The sequence below is a fragment of the Mustela nivalis genome (genome assembly GCF_964662115.1).
Source record: "Mustela nivalis genome assembly, chromosome: 11".
NCBI classification, from domain to species: Eukaryota; Metazoa; Chordata; class Mammalia; order Carnivora; family Mustelidae; genus Mustela; species Mustela nivalis.
Window position 1 is genome coordinate 58,059,658 of NC_139030.1, and position 21,805 is coordinate 58,081,462.

Consider the following 21,805-nt stretch of genomic DNA (forward strand, 5'->3'; position numbering starts at 1 on the left):
CCCAGGTCATGATCCCAGGGTTCTGGGATCGAGCCCTGCATCAAGCCCCGCATCAGGCTCTCTGCTCAGCAGGGAGCCTGCTTCCCTTCCTCTCTCTCTGCCTGCCTCTCTGTCTACTTGTAAACTCTGTCAAATAAATAAATAAAATCTTAAAAAAAAAAAAAAAGATTCCTTTGCCTGAGAGGGAAATTGCTGGCAGGAAGTTCACTTGAGAAATTACTGCAACATAATGCAAGCAGGAGCTCTTGCAGCCCTACCTTAAAGTGGTGATTATAGGAATTTATTAATTAAGTAAATTCATATGTATAGAGAGCTTACTCTGAGGTCAGGCCTGGTGCTCAATGTAAGAAGGTATAATGAGAAGGTAAAACCCCTGCCCTCAACTAGCTCCAGGCTGGGCAGGATCAGAAAGGCAAGCAGTCACAAATGCAAAGGGGATCAGAGCATTAGCAGATTGTTTTACTCAGAACTTTCCACCAGCCAGTTCTAGAGAATCAAACCAATGTCTTTCACATCATATTCAATGCACTTCACAAAATAGTCACAATTCACCTCTCTGTTGTCATTTTCACTAAAGCCTCCACCACAACTACCTTCAACACACGCACACACACGTGCACACGTGCACCCTGCAGGGTGGCCATACTGGACTGACCTCTTCAGATACTGCTTTGTATTTCCTGCCGTTCTGTCATTATTTTTCTCTAAGCAGCTGTGCATGATCAAATTTCTACCCACTGCCCAAGGCCGTTTAGGTGCTGTCTTCCTTGAAGCTTTGTCCAGTCTCCCCATTCATTCTGCCCTGAGTTAAACTGTGTGTGCCTCAGTCTCCCCCAGTACTCAGTAAACTTGAGCAGGCAGGGATGTTGTATTTTTATCTTATCCTGGGAGGTGCCCATCCCTATAATGGCAAGTGCTTAATATACCTATGGAACTAAAAGGTCCAGGTAGGGAGGGAGAGAACCGACCAAGGCAGATTTGGGAGCCATCAGCAAAGCCTTGGTGGTTGGAATCAGGAAAGGTAACCTAGATGCTCCTCTGCTTGTGGAAGAATTCACTCTTGGGGGACAGCAACGAAGGTGATTCTGGACACACACCGTGTGCTTTTATGAAGTTTGAAATTAGAAGGCATTCACACCCAGGCAACTTAGGTCAGCCTATTGGTAATGACTGCAGATCCCACAGGGAGAGAATAAGTATTACTCTCACATTGCTGGTTTGGGGTGCAGACTTGTACATTTCTACAGATGATGATGATGGTGGTGGTGGTGGTTCTCATTTAATTATTAAGAAAAGAGCTTACGTGCGAAGATCAGATGGTTATAAGGCCTAAATCGTTGGAAGCGTTGATTGTAGGGTCACTCAAACAGCTCTTGCTTGTAATTCTTTAACAACTGCGGCGGAACTGCAGCGTGCCATTACTGCGCCTTTGTTGGCGTTCTCGGAACTCACGAGACGCAACCAAGGACACCTGGATTCTTTAGCTTGACCGCGGGAGCAACCCTACGGGTGCAGACTTCCGCTTTGGGGACCGAGAGGATGTGGTTGCCTTTCCAGCCCTGCAGGGCAATGAAGTCCTCCCACACGGAAGTGAACTACACAGAGAACAAGGTCCTCAACAGACCCAACCCACCACCACGGTGCTGTCAAGTCCCAGCAAGTGCCGCGTCTCCTCAACTTTACTGACGAAAAGGCGGGAGCCAGGACCCCCAAGCCCGGTAGGGGCGCAATTCCCGCCTCTCCGCGGGTCGGTCCTCCAGAAGGTGAGCCTCTTAGCTGGCTGTCTTCCCGCCACTAATTCCACGCCCTTGCCCCGCCCCGCCGCGCCTGATTGGCCAAGGGCGGAGGGGGCGGGGCAGGACCCCCCGGGGAGGCTGGCGGCAAAAGCGCAGGCTGGACGCACCGGGAGGGGAGGGTGCCGCGTGCGCCTGAAGACCAGGTTGGACAGCTTGGGCCGGCTCAGGATGAGGAGGCGCTGGACGACCCTTCGCCGCGCGGCGGAGCTCCTCGTGCTGCTCCTCAGGAGCTTCGGTCTGGCGGAGCCCTCTGGTCGTACAGGTAACCGCGGGCGCGCCAGCCCGCCGGCGGCTGCGGCTCTCGACGTTGTGGAGTCTGCAGGCTTTCCTGAGTTCGGGTCCGGCTGGGCTCCGGGTCTCGTCACCTCTGCTTGCCTCGGGGGTCTGGAGCCCAACAAGTGACCCAGCCGAAGGGGAGGTCTGGGGAGAAGGCCCTCGGTGGCCCTCGGACTCCGGGCGGACGGCGGGGTGGGTCGTGGAGGGGCAGGGCCTTCTTCTAGCTGAGGAAGAAGAGGCCGCCTTAGAGAAGGCGCGCGGCCTTCTGCGCCGGTCCCCTGTCCCTTCCCGGTCCCCTGTCCCTTCCCGATCCTCTCGCCACTAAAGTCTCGCTTCCCGGGAGTAAAAGGCTCCTCAGCACCCCTCAAACTCCAGTTAGCCCGTGTCGCCCTTCCTTCGCCTCTTGGCCACCTTGGCCACTCAGTGTCTAGAGGAACTGTCTAATCACAGCGCCAAGGGTGATTAACGATCGCCCGACTTCGCTGCACGGTTGCCAAAGGTGCACGTCAAGAAAGAAGTCCGCGTGAGCTATGTCTCCCAAAGTGACCGTGATCATCATTCCGTTACGATGCCCTCCCCGAAAGCCTTAAGCAGCGATCCTTTCTTCCAAGCTTATCGGCTCCAGAACAGTCCCTCGAGGCCTAGGGCCACCCGCTGGAGCGCGGGGTCGCTTGCCCGAGGACCACTTTCCTGCCTCTAACTGCGGAAGCAGGATCAGGAATAGACTCCCTCCCTTCGCTGATGCTCTGGGTAGTGCCAGCCTCACCGTGGCCCCTGGCAGCAACCGGAGTTTGCTTTTACTTTCTTTTCGCCTCGGCAAAGGGGTCCCTGAGGACTTTCTTAGTTGCGCTGCACAGGGGGACAGTCAGTGAGCCTTCACCACCTACCACTTCTGTTACCTTGCCCGTTTGAGGAAGTAAAATTGCAAGGCAATTTTTTGAAAACTGTAGGTTCCCCCCTGTGGCTCTTATTTTCTTGTGGCAGCTAAACTAAGTTACTGCCAGATTTAGACTTCTTTCAGAGAGTGTTGGGAAAAAGCTTCCCTGAGTGTGAGTGACATCACCCTATCTACATCAAGGACCTTTTAGTGTGCAGATGGTCTGGGTTGCTCACCCTTCTCCGTTCTTCTTTTACCCTCCCTGTTGGAAACTCCCAACAGGGAGTTTTTACTGGCTGGGAGAGTTGTATTCCACTTGCCCCACAATCCAGGGCGAAAAATTACATTGCCCTAACTAACGACAGTCAAAACACACCAACCTTTCCGTCACTGAAGCCTTGGTTTCCATCTGTTTACGCTTTAGTCTGACTGTTTTGTCTCCCCCCATGGAATTCAAGATTTCCTTAATTTTTGCAATCTCTGCGATCCCTGCCCTTTCTCATCAACCAAAAGCAAAGAGCACCAGCTTAACTCCATTCTCCCTGCACTAGGTCCTCGTAGGTATTTGATTTCCTGCATCCTTCCTCACCCGTAGCAACTGCTCTGGCCAGCTTACACACACCCTCAGACAGACCTGCGGTCCCATCAGGGGAAGTACTGGAAGTTTGAAACTCCAGCCCTTTCAGTACTTGTTTGGCTGTGTGTCAGCTTCACGATGCTGGTAATGGCATGCACTCTGTCACATGTATGCAGCTAGGTTTGTGCAGATGGTCTGGGTTGCTCAGGTGCTGTAGGAATTCCTCTGTGTCCTTGGGGAAATGCCAATTTCTTAGTTTACTTTTTTGCCTCCTTGGAGAGCTAACAGCTTGAAGTAAAACAATCCTTCTGGCACTCCTAGGTTCTCACCAGCCCACACCACCCAATCTGAACCCCAAAGCTTTCTATCTCTTCTAGTAGCTTGTCATAAACCCAAGGTCACTTCAGGATCTGTTTTCGACCTGGCAAACCCAGATTCTGATTCTTTCCTACTCCACCTGTACACTCTGCATATGTGGTGACTCCATGAAATGCTTAACATTGTGAGCTGTAGAAGTACCCCTGAAACTAAAAATACTGCAGTCTTCATCTTTCTGCCTCTGTCTCCCTCTCCATTTGTCTGTGATTATAAAATGTTGATGTCCAGGTTCTCTTTGGAACGTGCAAAGCTCTTTGGTTTAGGAAAGACAGAAGTTACCTAATGATTAGACAATAGGAGATGGTTTTCTTTTGACCGATGCGGCATACTAAAAATTCATTTTCAGTATATGATAATGTTAATGGTTATTTCCTTTCAGACACCACTAGAATGTTTATATAAAATGAAGCATATAAAAATTGCTACTAGGGATGATGAGGCTTCTTCTCATCAACCTCTGCCTTTTAGATTTGCCCAAATATTGTATGTGGAGATAAACATTAAAATTCCATTTAGGACCAATATAAGGTAAGATGAACAAGATGCAACATAAGGTTATCAATAAGGAATCTGTTTATAAGTTGCTGTGTAATTACCTTTTCAAAGTGTAATACATTTCTGAAATATTTTATATACCCTTATTTAATAAATTCTCTTTAAAAAGGAATTATTAATATAATTAATATAATTATATTAATAATATAAGGAATTATTAATTATATTTATAATATAATTATATTATAAATTAATTATTATATTAATTATTATATACCCTTATTTAATAAGTTCTCTTTAAAAAGGAATTATTTTCAGTCCTTCCCACTCTTCAATCTACCATCCCAGTAGGGTCACAGGACTGAGGCAGACTGAATAGCTTCTGCTAAGAGTATGGAAAGAGAGGGGGAAAATCAGGAGAAAACAAGACTCTCCCTACCTTACATATTATGTATGAATGCTTAGACATACATTATGTATGAAGGCTAATGGCAAGTTTCCTTAAATCATATCAATAATTAATGTCTGTGCTAAGTGACCACTATAGATGTCAAACATTGATTATACATATTGATAATACATATTGATTTTAATTTGGTTAAAAGACAGATTTAGAATAAGGCAAGTATTTGTGACCATAGATGTTGCAATTAGGTAAGTTTGGCAACTCCTCTTTAACACAGCTTCTCCATGCTACTCCACATCTCTCCTGTAGTCTTTCAGAGTTTCTACAAGCTTATTACGTCTATGGGTATCCTAGAAGTAAAGCATATAGTAAATGGGAAAGGGTGAATTTTTTTTCTCTTCTATAAAAAGCATTTACAAAGCATCACTGTTACCTAAGTGCACATGCTTGATACTAATGGGATTCAAATGACCTAAAATGCTACTAGCATTAGCATGGCATAATAAATTATGAACATCTGTTCAAGAACAATATACAATGAGCTTGCAAAGACTGGGAAAACCTGCAAGGCTAGGAGAACTGTTATCTTGTGGAAGCACAGGATGTGAGTACTGGAAGTGGCATAGATATCTTCTATTTCTCTGCTTTCATCTTATATTTGGAGATACAAAGACCCTGGAGAGATTAAGTGAATTCCCTAAGGTCCCCAGCTAACTGGTAGCTGAGGTAGGTCTTCAATCTAGGACATCTAACTCCTTATTTCACTGCTTATTCCACTATACTAACATCTATGGCTAATCTATTGGATTCTGCAGTGGCAACTTGAGAAGTCTAGGACTCTGAACTGCGAAGGTAGCAAAGTTGCTGCTAACCCAGTTCACCTGTTCAAAGGGCACAGAACAAAGTGCCCAGAAAAGAGAGCAATAAAACCACATGGCAAGGGAGGGGAAGGTCCCAGGAAGGGTGGTGGATGCCTCTTCTCCCGCAGCAGCAGACTTCTTTTTTTCTGCAGTAATTACTGATACTTTGGAATGCAAGATATTTTTGGAGAAGTGAGAGAGGATAGTTTGGGAAAGAGAGAATAGTTTGAAAGACCGTCATGGGTCTGAGTGGATATTGAATATGTGGGAGGGCATTGGAGAAACTGTGAGTGATAATCTAAAATAGTATGTTTTCCTTTTCTTATTACCTGTCCTCCCAAATGGTGTCCATAAAGTGGAGAATGGCAGAGAGATGTCGAGGAAGGAAGAGTGAGGGATGGAAGCTGCTATGATAAGGACACCTAGCTGCAGTTCCATGTAATATTTAAAAATACAGATAGGAGAGCAAAAGTAACTTAATGTTTTACAGGATTTTGTGGTGGTTCCTATTATTTCTCTTGTTGCTGCTGCAGCTGCTGCTATTTAAAACAACAAAAGAATTCTCTTTAAAGTTCAAGCTGAAACTTGACTTAATTTTATAGTTATTATTTACATAATGAAATTTCCCCTCAAGTCCTTAGCATGAGAATTTTTAACTCTAAAAGCCTGTGAATTATTATTAGAAAAGGTATCTTTCATCAGTAAAATCAGCGATTGGATGCTGGCGTCAAAATGAAAGTGCCTTCTGGGAACTAAAGTTTTACAGGGCCTTTTGCTGAACCCTTTGGTTTATTGGCAATGATTGTTTAAATTTGTCTAAGATATTTCAGTTTTTGTCTCATCAACATGGACTTTTGTGCTATGACTTCAAAAAAACGCTTCTTTGTAAAAGCACTGGCCAAATTATTCAATTGTAATTTGTTGTTGCAGATGTGAATCTTGTTCCACAAACTCAGGTGTGCAATAACAATGCATTACTTCATTTTTATAAAATCAAAATAAATATTTTCTGCAGCCCCATTCCACCAAGTTAGCAGAACTTCAGTTTCTGTCATCACTGAGTTCTCTCTAATTCATGAGAAATTGCCAGGAAAATATTCAGGGAGGTCCTCCTTTAGCTTTCAGCTTACACTCATTGCTTCTGAGTTTCCTACTGTCCAAACCTACTGGGTGGTGAATTCTGTATTCAGGTCATTTCTGGAGCTCAGGTTCAACCTCCCTACATGATCCACAGAGTCAACAGCCTCCCCCACTAGCCCCTCCCCACGGGCTTCCCATCATGTTCCTGAAGGTGCTATGGTGGAGACCAGAGTTCTCTTCTATCCTTAGTATCCAGATCTTCATTTCCTCTCATCCCTTTACCCCACTATTCTACTTCGGTGCCCTCAGAAGTCCCCCCATCTCCTCTGAGCCACATTAATGCCATGTAATAATTTGCCCTACCATAGTAGCTAGCATAAGCAAGACAGAACTATGGTCCTGAATAAGTTCAGGATATTTTTCATTGACCACCTGTCTAAGGAAGAAGAAAACTAAGGAGCTTCTTCATCTCATTAAATAAAGGAGGGGTGGGTATTTCAGGAATAACAATAACAAATATACATACTCTTCTAAGTGCTTTACAGGTATGAGCTCATTTTAACTTAATATCCCATATGAAGTCCTATTTTACAAAGGAGGAAACAGGCATAGTGGTTAAATACCTTGCCCTGATCACATGGTAAATATGTAGCAGAGACAGACTATGAACCTGGCAGACTAGCTCATGCTCTTAACCCATACCAGTGTCCTCTGACTTTGTATAGGGCATTGCGGTTTATAGAGGTTGGAGGGTGGGAATAGTCCAGTGGTGCTGAGACTCTCCTCAGCAAACAGGGGGCCAAGGCTAACCACACTGTCAAGAATTCTGAAATGTCTTCTTTGACTGTCTGTCTTGACTCAGGTAATGATCCATTCACCATCGTCAATGAAAACATGGGCAAGTGCATCAAGCCACTGAATGACTGGATAGTAGCAACAGACTGTGATGGAAGTAGGGACATGTTATGGAAGTGGGTGTCCCAGCATCGACTCTTTCATTTGCAATCCCAGAAGTGCCTTGGGCTAGATATTACCAAACCCACAGATTCCTTGAGAATGTTCAGCTGCGACTCCAGGGCCTTACTGTGGTGGAAATGTGAGCACCACTCTCTGTATGGAGCTGCCCAGTACAGATTGGCTCTGAAGAATGGACATGCTATAGCAAGTACAAATTCATCTGATATGTGGAAGAAAGGAGGCACAGAGGAAAACCTCTGTGACCAGCCTTATCATGGTGAGTATTGGAGAGGAACTTTGATTCATTTGCCGTTGTATTTGGTAAACGTGACATTGAACATGCACAACTGATCACAAATAAAGTCATGCATTGGTAAGGGCAGTGAGCTAGCATTCAATACCAGGCACTGTGCATTATCATTGAGCTGCCTATGTGAGATTGGTGCTACTTTTCCCCTTCTACAGGTAAGGCTAGAGGGGTTGGGTGCCTTGTCAGAGGTTACACAGTCACTCTGTAGTAAACCTGGGATTTGGAATCTCTATGATACATGAGCATATGTATTTCCTGTGATTACATTCTGAACTCCAGAGCAAAGAAGATGTTAGAGTAACAAGAACTCCTTCACGCAGGATGAAATTCAAATGACCGAATAAAGTCAAACCTATTCAAAGTATAAAAAGAAGAAAAAAAGAAAAAAAGAAAGGAAATTGTATTTCTCCTTGTCTACAGATTTTTATGTAATGGAAAAACTTAAAGACCTCATGTGAGTTTATTTTTATTTTTGGCATGGCTGTCACACTTTGATGTTTGTATTTATGATTTTAAGAGTGGACTTTTTTCTCAATTGCTTTCAAAAATAAGTCCACCTGACCCTTAAATAATGTGAAGTTTAGGGTTACTGCCCCCCTCACACAGTTAAAAATTTAACTCACCCAGAACTTAACTACTAACAGCCTAGTGTTAACTGGAAGACTTAGGAACAATGTAAATAGTTGGTTAACGTGTATTTTGTATGCTATATGTATTACATACTGAAGTATTAAAATAAGATAAGCTAGAGGAAAGAAAATGCTGTTAAGAAAATCATAAGGAGGGATGCCTGGGTCTGACTCTTGGTTTCAGCTCAGGTCAGGATCTCTTGGTGGTGAGATCGAGGCCTCAATCTGGCTGTGCATTGAGCGTGGAGATTGGCTTAAGATTCCCTGTCTCTTTCCCTCAGCCCCTCCCCCGCTACTCACTCAAATACGAGTGGGTGTGCCTTCTCTTTCTCTGTCTCAAATAAATAAATAAATAAATAAATAATAGAAAATACAGGCACCTGGGTGGCTCAGTGGGTTAAGCTGCTGCCTTCAACTCAGGTCATGATCCCAGGGTTCTGGGATCGAGTCCTGCATCGGGCTCTCTGCTCAGCAGGGAGCCTGCTTCCTCTCTCTCTGCCTGCTTCTCCATCTACTTGTGATTTCTCTTTGTCAAATAAATAAATAAAATCTTAAAAAAAAAAAGAATAGAAAATACATTTTCAGTACTGTACTTATTTATAGAAAAAAAATCCACATATAAATGGACTTTTGCAGTTTAAACCCATGTTATTTGAGGGTCAACTATATATGAATATTGCCTATGAGGAAGCTGATCATGAGCTTTGTGCTGGGTCTAGAAACTAGATTATAACAAATTTCCAAGTTTAAAAAGAATAAGTCAATTAGGGCTCCGGGTGGTTCAGTTGGTTAAATGTCTAACTCGATCTCATCTCAGGTTTTGATCTCAGGATTATGAGTTCAAGCCCTGTGTTGGGCTCCATGAATTGAGCTCCATGATGAGCAGGGAGCCAACTTAAAAAAATTAAAAAATAAGTAGGTTAATTTTTTTAAACCTCTAAATGTAATTAATTATCACCCAAGCAAATCTTTTTTATCATGTTGCTCTAACATTACATGTAATGTTGATATATAAATATATACTTAATCAGCTCTTCTAAGTCTTAACTATTATCTCATCTTTGCTCTTCTTTGTAAATTTACTTAGCTTACAGAGATTTTTCTTTTCTCTCAAAGCTCATTTAAGCTAAATTTGGCCCCTTAGAGTTCCAGTTATCTGCACAAATTTCTCTCATACAGTAACTATTTCTATTTCCTACTGAAGATGCATCCATTTCTGAGATGTCAGGTTCTAATCTTATGGGAAAATATTAGATTAGAGAATTAGAGATGGGGATTTCCTTTTCTTTAATCCTCAGTTCTTGAGTAGTTGAACAAGTCTGTTTATGCTAGTCAGCTGCTTCCTATATATACGATGAAATACTACTCAGCCATCAAAATCAAAAGAATGTCATTTGCAATGATATGGATAGAACTAGAATGTATTATGCTAAACAAAGTAAGTCAGTCAAAAAAGATGACCATATGATTTCCCTCATATGTGGAATTTAAGAAAGAAAACAGATGAACATAGGGGAAGGAAAAATAAGATAAAAACAGAGTAGGAAGCAAACTGTAAGAGATTCTTAACTATAGGGAAAAAACTGAGGGTTGCTGGAGGGGAGATGGGTGGGGAGATGGGCATTAAAGAGGCCATTTGCCCTCTTTAATGAGGGCTTTAATGAGCACTGAGTGTTAAATACTAGCGATGAAACTGAATTCTACCTCTGAAACTAATGATACACTATATGTTAACTAATGAATTTAAATAAAACCTAGAAAGAAAAAAAAGAAGCAATTGCTTTCTGGATACCACTTAATGGCAAGTTTAAATTTTGCCCTTTGAAAGTTTTTCTCTAACTTGGCAGCTAAGAGAGAACATGGAATGAAAGGAAAATGCCTTTTGAACTGGATTTGACTTGTTTCATTGTATTTGTTGAAAGATCAGAAAGGATAATTTTCTTGGCAGGGCTCTTTCTGTCTCCTGCCCCAAATTCTTTTGAGGGATGTGGTTGTAATTATAAATTCCTTCAGTCCCCCAAATTTCAGCCTAACTGGTTTTCTTTCTAATCCTGCTTTTATTTTATGCATTTGTAATATTCTCCCAACAAGGGGATCTTCTCATTTCACACAACTGCCAAAATGATCAGTAGCACAAAAAAGTCTAAGAATCTACCTAGGGTACCACCCCAAAGAGAAAAACAGCAATGCCACAGCAAGATCCCACAGGCAGAAAGTGTTTCCTGACCTTACCAAATATTTGGAAAACTGAATTTTCAAATAAGAAATTTAGAGATTTCTGAGAAAAGGCTCACAGCTCTGATTCATCACCACATACTCACGTTTTAATTTGCACAAAAGCTAGTGTCAAACCTGCCTCCTTTTCTCCATTTCTTTCCAGGTGATTGATTAGTACCATCTAAGTGGTGAATGTCAGGAATCTACAAGTCACCTGAGAGTGTCCTGCTTTCCTCTCTCATTATTTAAATTAAAAAACATATTAAGTCCTGGCAGTGTTACTCTTTTAAATTTACATAGTCCCTTCCTCTTCTTAGGTTAGAGACTACTGTCTTGTTCTTTTTTAAAGATTTTATGTATTTAATTGACAGAGAGAGAGAGATCACAAGCAGGCAGAGAGGCAGGCAGAGAGAGAGAGGGAGAAGCAGGCTTCTCTCCAAGCAGAGAGCCCGATTTGGGGCTCGATCCGAAGACCCTGGGATCATGACCTGAGCTGAAGGTAGAGACTTAACCCACTGAACCACCCAAGGGCCCCTACAGACTGCTGTTTCAAGGACTTTATCTGGGACCCTTTGTGTCAGACTCCTGGTATTGGTTCCTGCCCCACCTTTTGTCTAGCAGTGTAGAGATAAGAAAGATAAGATAACCTGAGTCCCAGTAGAGTGAAGTCCAAGGTTATCCAGCTTGTTAGAGCAAAGCTACCGATCAAAGTCATGATTGAACTCCCCAAATACAGCTTTTTAAATCTCTCCCTTGATTTTTGCTCTATATTTTTTATTTCTAATATAAGAAAAATTATTTGTCATTGTGTTGGGTTGCCTTTCTCTCCAACCCCCACCCTGTGTGAGTCATATTCATCACAGAGAAAACTTCAGTTGTATAAATGTTGCAAAGGGATTGCTTCTGACTAGCATCCAGATACGTGCTTATATCAATCATTAAGATATCTTGAGCTCACTCATACTCTTCAAGTATGAATATTTGGCAAGTCCAGAGGAAATTAACTGAACTATCTACATTTTGAACAACTCTTAGGAGCCTGCCCACCTCTTGAACCGCTGAAGCCACTTTGCCTCAATGTAAAAATTAATGTTAGTTTTCTATATAAGTGATTCAACTCACAAATTTGTACCTACTGCAGAATATGCTATTGTTTTAAGAGTGCTATCATCATAAATTCACACAGAAGATGGAAGAAGACAGGAAAAGCCTGTCTCCCTAGAGAAACACATGGCTTTAAGAGGTCCAATAACAGTGAAGAATGTGTGAGAATAAAACTCTTCCTAAATAGTTAGCATAATTTAGCTGCTACTGATGTGGTGGTGGTTATATGCTTATCATTCTTCAAAGCATGTTGTGACTAGGAGAGCTTTTTAATTGAAGCTCAGCTTTGAGCTATGAAACATAACTTGAAACCTGAGAAGGCAGCCATTAAAGTCACACGTTGTCCTTAACATGTCAAGTACTCTAACAAGAGAGCCAGTTCTCATCCCTGTCACTTACAGTTTACTGAATGTCTTACTTAACTTCACTGTAAAAATGGGGATTTCACAAAAAAAGTGTAATACTTGCCCTATTAATCTTACAGGTTTATGGTAAAGAGGAAGTGAAAGAAATGTATGTGAAAACGCTTGGTATAACAGAAACAGGATTTTTAGGAAGAAACTGATGGTTCCTCAAGTAATGGTTGCTGGGCTCAGGGACTCCTTTTAAATGCTATGATATGGGAAGAGAAGTGGTCATGAGCTTTTGGGAGCTTAGTTATCATTAAAAATGAAACATAGGGGGACACATGGGTAGCTCAGTTGATTAAGCAGCTGCTTTGACTCAGGTCATGATCCCCGGGTCATGGAACTGAATCCTGCGTTGGGCTCTTGCTTAGCAGGGAGTTTGCTTCTCCCTCTGCCTGCTGCTCCTCCTGCCTGTGCTTGCTCGCTCTCTCTCTTTCTCTCTCTGACAAATAAATAAAATCTTTTAAAAAATGAAATATAGGTAATAAGCAGGTTCCCTATAAAATACAAGATCAAATTACTCTTTAACAGAAATATTCTGTCTAAAACCATTTATGTCAGAGGAAAACAAAACCAATATTCCTTAAAAGATAGTTTGCAAATAAAAGCACCTAGATTATTCTTACTTTTTGCTCTGCTGCTGCTTAATATATTTGAAACTTTTAAGTATCATATTTCAGTTAAATAAACATTTGAGAATGATAAAGAATGTGGAATCAAATACCATCTTAAGCATACTTTTAAGCAAATCTGTGAGACATTTTAATGGACCCTAATAGCCTGATAAATAGTGATAGGATCCGATGATTATGCTTTCTTTACCTAATAGCCATTATTTGACCTTAGTTTTAAACAAATTAAGGATATGGATAAAGGTAACCAAAATAATTACACAGTTAGCTGTTCTATAAAAACACCTTTCCAAGAGAACTGTTACCCGAAAATGTATTGAGCACTTCCTTTAGTATTTCTAGGCATGCTTGAGGTTGGAATAATTTTTCAGCTCCTCTCCACGTACCAGGGAAATTTTTAAAATGAAAAACTAGTTCTGCTACCTTGCTGGCCACCAGCTAGTCCCTTGACTGCCCAGCTAAAGCTGGTTCTTTTATAACCTGAATTACCATGCCCTGCTCCTCTCCAAGAACCTTCTCAGAGATCCAGCTGCTCTTTCTCCCACTTCCTCGAAAGGCACAACTTCAATCCTATCAACAATCTGTGAACAATGGGGCTATGTGTCAATCTGTCTAACTACAGTTTGTTCCAAAGTCCACACCTACCTTCAGTGATTCCAAGGTATTTTTCTGGCCCCACTCTTACTAAAGAAAAGAAAAGAGAATGTAAATTTAGTCTCAGGCAGGACACCCCTGCCTTCTACCACCCATGGTCATCAGTTTATCCGTGCTGGATCAAGCCGAGACCATTTAGCTCTTCATCACAACCACTATAACTGAAGCTTTCCATGGATTATCTCATTGAATTCTCTTCAACAAACCTATGAGCTAGATACTATGATTCCTAACTTTCAAATATAGAAACTGAGGCTAATAAAAGTCTGAGAGCTTGTCCACAGCCACACAGTTGAGCCAGCATTTTAGTTCAGAACTGAATGCTGCATCTATGCTCTGAATTTTCACACTATGCAGCCCGCTTAGATACTGTATTCTCTTACGTGAAAACAGTAATCTTTCTGGGCGCCTGGGTGGCTCAGTGGGTTAAGCCGCTGCCTTCGGCTCAGGTCATGATCTCAGAGTCCTGGGATCGAGTCCCGCATCGGGCTCTCTGCTCAGCGGAGAGCCTGCTTTCCTCTCTCTCTCTCTGCCTGCCTCTCTATCTACTTGTGATTTCTCTCTGTCAAATAAATAAATAAAATTAAAAAAAAAAGAATTTACTTTAAAAAAAAAAGAAAAAAACAGTAATCTTTCCTTCACAGAAAATTTAGGAATCAGTTAACTGAAGGTGATTGTCCAGTTTTTAATTTTCCTTCCTCTACTTCCTCCCCACACCACAGAGATCTATACCAGAAATGGGAACTCCTATGGAAGACCTTGTGAATTTCCATTCTTAGTTAATGGGACCTGGCATCATGAGTGCATTTTTGATGAAAAGTATGGTGGGTCATGGTGTGCAACCACCTTAGATTATGAATATGATCAAAGGTGGGGCATCTGCTTACAACCAGGTATGTATGGGCTAGCAGACTTTTATATATGGAAAGAAAATAGATAACCATTTATGTGAGGCAAAAGGGAGAAGGAAGAGTCCAAGATAACTCAAAAATGACTGCAACAAATATTATCCTAGAGAAGGTATGTATTTGAGGAGAGAGAAGGAAATAATGTGTAGCTATGAACTTGCTTTCAGAAGTAGGCTGAAGAAAGAACCAAGATAGGATGGTGCCATGGAAGACAGAGAAGGAGGGAGTGTTCTGTAGCACAGATGCCTCAGGAAGAAGAAGTGGAAAAGGCATGAGCAGTTAAGAAATTGCTGCTGACATTTGCTAAAGCGGTTTCAAAAGACCATTGGTCATACAAGCCAGACTATAGTAGACTAGAAGTGTCAACAGAAGGAGAGAAAGCCTCTTAAGTTTTATGGAATAGAAAGAGAGTGAAGATGGTGGTTTGGGGGCTAGATGGGTTGAAAAAAAAAACTGTTAGAGTGGTAGAGACTTAAGTATATTTATGGCTTGAAGTGAAGAGGGACCAAAGAGACCTATATCCCTGGTCTTCTCAAAATTGGTGACACTGTTCTCCTGCCATTTCTTTATGTTGGGCAGAGCATTTTTTTCTAATTGCTTCTTACTAGAAGCAAACTACTCAGGTGTGATAAAGATTTCACTGTTCTTTAGAAAAAGAGACCAAAGTAGCAGTTGCATCATGACCTGGTGTATAACTGAGACATATTTTCATTATCCTGAGCCAATGGTTCTGTAGCAGAATCACTTAGAAAGTCTGTTAGAACAGAGATTTCTGGGGGCCCACCTCCAGAAATTATAATTTAGTAGATTTGGAGTGAGCCCCCAGAATTTGTAGTTCATTGAGTTCCCAGGTGATGCTGATGATGCTGGTATGGGGACCACACTTTGAGAATTACTGTTCTAGGTAGAGGCACAGGCTTTTCAACACCCAGAACCCACCAAAAGATAAAAGCCAGTATTTGCTTTAGCTACAATTAGTATCAGGCAGAGTTTGGTCAACAAGGCACTGATTTCATTTAAACCTCACTATAGTCTAGATCCAAAATTTTAGATGTGAAATAGAGCTTGGAGGTTATCCAGTTGCAAACCCTCATTGCTCAGGTGAGGGAAAGCAGATGCAAATTGACGACATGGCTTGTCAGGGTCAGACCACATTAGTATGGAGTCTGATGGAGATTTCAGGATTCCTGACCCTCATTCCATGGTGTACTCATTCCACTCTACCTTGCTTCCTTGACGTCATTGGTCTCAGTGTCTTTAGCTTCCTTTGGGAGTGGTAGGGGTAAGAATGGCAGTATTCATAGACCTCTCAGTTATTTTTAGGGAAAAAGCAAGACTGTGAGTTTTTCAAAGCCAAGGATTGCTAAACCATATACATTATATTTTATAGCAAACATACTGCTATCCCACTGGAAGCTTCTGGATTTACAGGCATAAGACCCCAGTGGTAATAAGGAAACTTTAGGCAATATACTAGCAAATCTATGTATTTTGTTTTCACCAAAGTCACATCCACCTCTGTTGCTATTTAGGCCATTCAAAAGTGGCTGAAGAAGCAGTGTATGACATTCAGGAGATCAACAAGACCAGATTTAGAGACCAGTGCTCTGATGAGAGCTTTGCCACAAACTCCTCTAGATCTTTGTTTCCATCTGTGAAATGAAAGCATTAGACAAGAGGATCTCAGAGGTCCCTTCCAGCTTGAAAGGCCATGAGTCTAACATGTGATGTGTGACTGGTTATGGTAGGCCCTTTGGAAAAGTCCCTGAGTGGAACCTGGGACACACTTGCTACAGTGTATATTGCATTTCCTCTTCTAGAGAATACACAGGAATCTCTAAGTATATTTTTGAATCAGTTGTGTCAAGACCTATGTATCTCATCTAAGAAATAATTTGAAGGGTCTTTGAAATTATACATGCTTTTTATATATTTGTCAAAGAAAATAATATGCACCTTATGCAATAAACATGTATGTCCATATACATATATACGCACACATATGTCAACATAGACATCTGCAATATTGATCATATAATATTAATTATGTGTTATATATTAAATCATCTCTTAAAACATTAAGAGAAATTTGGGCTGAGTTTTTCAAATAAGGCAATCACTGTTGGGTGTTTAAGCAGCATGTCTGCACACACACACACACACATGCACACACATACACACACATACACACAGTAGTTTCACTGCAGGCTGTAGGCAAACCCCTCTGCAGTCTGCCACCATCTTCAAGTAAGCTTGTTTTTTGTTTTGTTTTGTTTTGTTTTGTTTTTTTCCAAGTAAGCTTGTTTTCCATCAGCTTAGGAGTTGACAATGTGAATACATTTGAAGACTCCTACATTTCAGCAGAGGGCAGGCATGGGCTAAAATATGGCATGGTAATTGATAGGGAATAAAGGTAGAGTAGAGGATAAGAAAGTGGAAGCTTTAATCAGCCAAAGTCATTTAGTTCTCATGACTTCAATTTCTTTGTGTAAGCAAAGAATCAAAATATGGTCTAGTCAAACAATGAGCTTCAATTTTAGTGTATCCTAAGAGTATGGAAATTGAGTGTCAGTATTAGTAAACATTGCTAGTAATATAAAACATTATATCCTTACTTTATGATCACTAACATATCTTTCTATCAACAGAAAACGGCTGTGAAGATAATTGGGAAAAGAATGAGCAGATTGGAAGTTGCTACCAATATAACACTCAGGCAGCTCTTTCTTGGAAGGAAGCTTATGTTTCGTGTCAGAATCAAGGAGCTGACTTACTGAGCATCAGCAGTGCTGCTGAATTAACTTATCTTAAAGGTAGGTTTACATGTGCTAAAGCAATTTGCTGGGATTATAAAGATGCCATCTGTCTACCTCTGTTTTCATATCCAGGTATGTTGTTTCCTGTATATATTTTTCTTTCTTCTCTTAAATGTCAGCACTGAAACCTACAGGCAGAATGGTATGAATATAATCCTATTCTATCCATTGAAAATGCATTTCATATTGGAGACTGAAAAGAGGGTAATGTTCAGAAAATGGAGTGAGGTAGTGAGATTCAACTGCTGCCCTAAGCCTAATTGACGAAATTTTTAAAAAGGTGAACATTAAACTCCTTGAACATTGAAGAGTAGAGAAATCAAGGAAGCTGAAGAAGGTGGCTGAGTAACAGTACATGGCCTCAGGGAAAGGTCCTTGTGTTGACCCTCAGGGGCAAGGAGAAGACAAAGAAATCTTAAAGTGAATTTAATCAGTGGACCCATTGAGTGGATGGGATTTTGTTTTATTTTATTTGTGTGGTGATGGTGGGAATTCTTAAATTTTTAATTATGAAAACATATATACAGAAATACGAAAAGACCTGAAAGAGACCCGTGTAACCACCACCCTGATGTTATACACTCTTTATACACTAACATTTTGTCATATTTCTTTATATGATTGATCCCCTCCGTCCTTCCCTGCTTCCCTCCCTTTAAAGAAAATGTTAATGGAGCTAAAGCCCCATGTCATCTCTCAAAATTACCATTCTTTGAGTACTTTTATAACATATGTATGTATAAATACTATATATGTTTTCATTATAGTGTTGTTCTGTTTTTATATGATATAAATACTTATGTGCCCTTTTGTAAGTTAATCCATTGTCAACTGCTGCTGTAAAGTATTGCATTGTATGAATAAATCACAACTTATCCATTCCCCTATTGAGAAACAGATAATTTTCAGCTTTTGCTATTGCAAGGAACATCCTCATGTGTGCATCTTGGGGCAGGCATGTAGGACAGTTTCTCTAGAGTAGGAATTGCTGAGTCATGGGGTACACATCTCTTCACCACTAACCAAAAATTCCAAATTGTTTTCCAAAGGGCTGCCTTCATTTACACTTCTGCTAGCCTGATGTTATCAGACTTAGTTGGCCAAAGTGATGAATGTGAAATGGTATTTAATTTTCTTTTATATCTTCCTGATAATTCGTGTGGTTTTGTATCTCATGTTCATTAGGCATTCAGGTTTTCAGTTTATAATCTTTATATCTTATAATCAGATATAAAGTTGATATCCTTTGCCTGTTTTCTATTGAGTTGTTTGAATTTTTCTTATTGATCTGTTTAATTCTTTATATGTACTTATCTAATCTTGTAGGATTACAAAAATCTTTTCCTAGTCTTTGGTCTTTTTACATTTGTTGCTTCTTATTATTTAAAAATACATTAGTTTTAATTTGGTCAACCTTTTCCTTAATGTTTTGTGCTTATTTATATTATTTAGCAAATTCTTTCTTAGCCTTAATATGATAAATATATCCTCTCATTTTTCTTCCAAATACTATTTATTTCATATTTTTCCCTCAGATTTGTTATGCCATCTCTAATAAATATAAACTCCCCTATTACATGTGGATTATTTCTAGGCTCTCCATCCTATTCCTTTGGTCTAATTTTCTATCTGTGTGTCTATTCCATACTGTTTTAATTATGCCAACTGTATGGAAAATATGGATGAGCAAGTCCTCTTATATTTTTTCTTGAATTGCTTTGGCTTTTTTTAACCACTTATTCTCTTCTATGAATTTAAGGATCACCTTATTAATCTCAGTGAAAAACTTTGTTGAGACTTTGGAATTGCACTGAATTTTAGATTAATTAAAGAGGCACTGCCATCACTATATTATTAAGTCTTCTCATCCATGAAAATGGTATGCCTTTCTACTACTTATTTGTGACATCTTTTACAAATTCAGTAAAATTATATATCTTTTTCCATCAGAGTATTGCACATTTTTTACTAGGAAGTTTATAAACAGAAAGGTTTTATTTTCTTTTTAAAAATCAAGAAACCCAGGGTACCTAGGTGGCTCAGTTGGTTGACTGACCAACTCTTTTGTTGTTGTTGTTGTTGTTGTTGTTGTTATTATTATAATTATTCTTTTTTTTTAAATTTATTTATTTTCAGAAAAAACAGTATTCATTATTATTGCACTACACCCAGTGCTCCATGCAATCCGTGCCCTCTATAATACCCACTACCTGGTACCACTACCTCCCACCCCCCCGCCACTTCAAACCCCTCAGATTGTTTTTCAGAGTCCATAGTCTCTCATGATTCACCTCCCCTTCCAATTTACCCCAACTCCCTTCTCCTCTTTAACACTCCTTGTCCTCCATGATATTTGTTATGCTCCACAAATAAGTGAAACCATATGATAATTGACTCTCTCTCTTAATTTTGACTCAGGTCATGCTTTCAGGGTTGTGGGATCAACCCCTGCATCAGGCTCCATCCTCAGTGAGATGTCTGCCTCTATCCCCCTCCTTCTGCCCTTTCCCCCACTCTTGCTTTCTCTCTCTAAAATAAATAAATCTTTTTTTAAAAAAAGTCAAGAAACCCAAGTTATTGAGTCTTTGATGATTTGAATGGCAAAACAACCATAATATATGACAATGATGCTTCACATTGAGTCCTAAATGCTTTTCATACATTGTCTTATTTAATACCATATAACAGCACTACAAGATACAGGTATTTTGATTGCAATGCTCACTTGACAGATGAGGAATGTCAGGATCAGAGAGAAAATGTACCTTGTTCAAGGTCACCCACAAGTAATTAGCAGAGCCAAATTTTGAATATAATCAGTGAGACTTGAAAACAAATTGTATCAGGCATGTATCTGTATTTCCTTTTTATAAGACTAGTAAGTTCTTTACAGGAAGAGGTGGGTCTCATGGTTTTTTTTTTTTCCTTTTGCATAAAATTTTAAGTATTATTGCTATGTATAAAACAAGTATCTACTGACAATTTCCGATAAATCCTATCACACTGTTTTGTAATAATTATAAATATTCGATAAATTCAAACTAATAGCAAAACCCTAATATCTCCAGATAAATTAAATAATTTAATGATCATTACAATGTCATAAGACAAGTATTTCCCATTTACTGATGGGAAATTGGTGCTTAAAAATAAAGTATCCAACATCACACAGTTGAGAAGTACCAGAATTGGCATTGAAATACCAACATATATGATTCCAGAGCCCTTACATTTTTACTATATACTTTCTGCTCTTACATAGTTTTCTTTTTTTTCTTTTCATCATTAAAAGTCCACTAGTCTTTTGTCATGCTTTCTAGCTAGTCCTTTTTTCAGTCTTCCTTTCTTACTTAGAGCTTTCCCCTTTTCCTATGTTGTTTGGTACTTGAATAATCAGACCTCTGGAATGGAAATCTATCCATTCCTAAGGGGCTAGTGGTTGTCAGTGGAATTCTTTTCTAGAACTCCTTGAACCTTACAAAAAAATATTGTTGAAAGTGAAAAGTGCCAATGAATATAAGCCTCCTGGAATATTGACATTTGAAAACTGATGTTTTCAGTGAAGAATAAAAGTGTCCAAGTGTGACTATCAAAACCTTAACAATCTAATGATGCATTTGGAGGAATGAATGTTTTGTGATTTTTTTATGTATCGTTTTTCTTTAATGACTCATAAAAGTGAGATAATACATTAAATGATACTGCTGTCCCAGCCCAGACACTCCCTACATTTTATGTATATCAATAATTTTAGAGATACACCCTTTCTAATGTTCTTGGCTCCTTTCACTGTGACTGCTGTTTAAGCATATCGTAATTATTATAACCTAATTAAAATTGCTGGTTTTCCAAGACCCAAGCTGTACTTTAACATGTGAAACTCAGGGTATCCAAATCTTGACAATTTCTTAAAAGTTTCCCTCTTCACTGAAAACTGCTATGGGTAAGCATTGAGATAGGAGAGTGAGAACAAAAAAGTGAATCAGACAGAGATTTTGTGATCCAGGTGCTTGATCTACTTGGGGAAATGAGAGTTGTACATATGCAGAGCAAAATGGAGAATGTATTCCCAAATGACTCTGGTTTGGTAGCTAGTGGTTGGATGGGGCTAGGGAATCTACTGCTAGGAAAAAAGGCAGACACTGTCCATTGAAAATAAGTCCCCATGCAATCTAAAAGAGCTTTCTTTTTTCTTTCTGCCTGCTCTGCACTTAGTTTTGTTTTTATTTTGTTTTACTAATACAGGGGCTTGGAAATGAGGGATTTGGTTTCCTTATAGTCACTGGTTTTTTGTTTTGTTGTTGTTGTTTTTTTTTTTTTTTTTTTTTTTTTGGAAGTTAGATTTTCCATGGCTCTGGCCTTCCCAGGAAACCTCTAACCACAGATTCATCCCAGAGCTACAAAAGAGGACTCAACAGTCCCCAGA

The 21,805-nt window shown here is 40.0% G+C and overlaps 1 protein-coding gene across 2 annotated transcripts in view; it reads left to right on the forward strand.

Moving 5' to 3' along the window:
• Nucleotides 1-1,598: 1,598 nt before the first annotated feature.
• Nucleotides 1,599-21,805, forward strand: part of LY75 (lymphocyte antigen 75) — a 97,008-nt gene continuing 76,801 nt past the window's right edge. The window contains exons 1-5 of one of the 2 annotated variants that reach the window (XM_082691352.1): nucleotides 1,896-2,058; nucleotides 7,608-7,979; nucleotides 8,292-8,466; nucleotides 14,378-14,548; nucleotides 17,212-17,376. Coding sequence is in view for 1 of the 2 variants with exons in the window: in XM_082691351.1 (XP_082547477.1) it covers nucleotides 1,965-2,058; nucleotides 7,608-7,979; nucleotides 14,378-14,548; nucleotides 17,212-17,376 (802 nt within the window). In the remaining variant the exon portion in view is untranslated. Of the gene's footprint in view, nucleotides 2,059-7,607; nucleotides 7,980-8,291; nucleotides 8,467-14,377; nucleotides 14,549-17,211; nucleotides 17,377-21,805 lie in introns of both variants that reach the window. The other variant, XM_082691351.1, reaches the window with a different exon arrangement.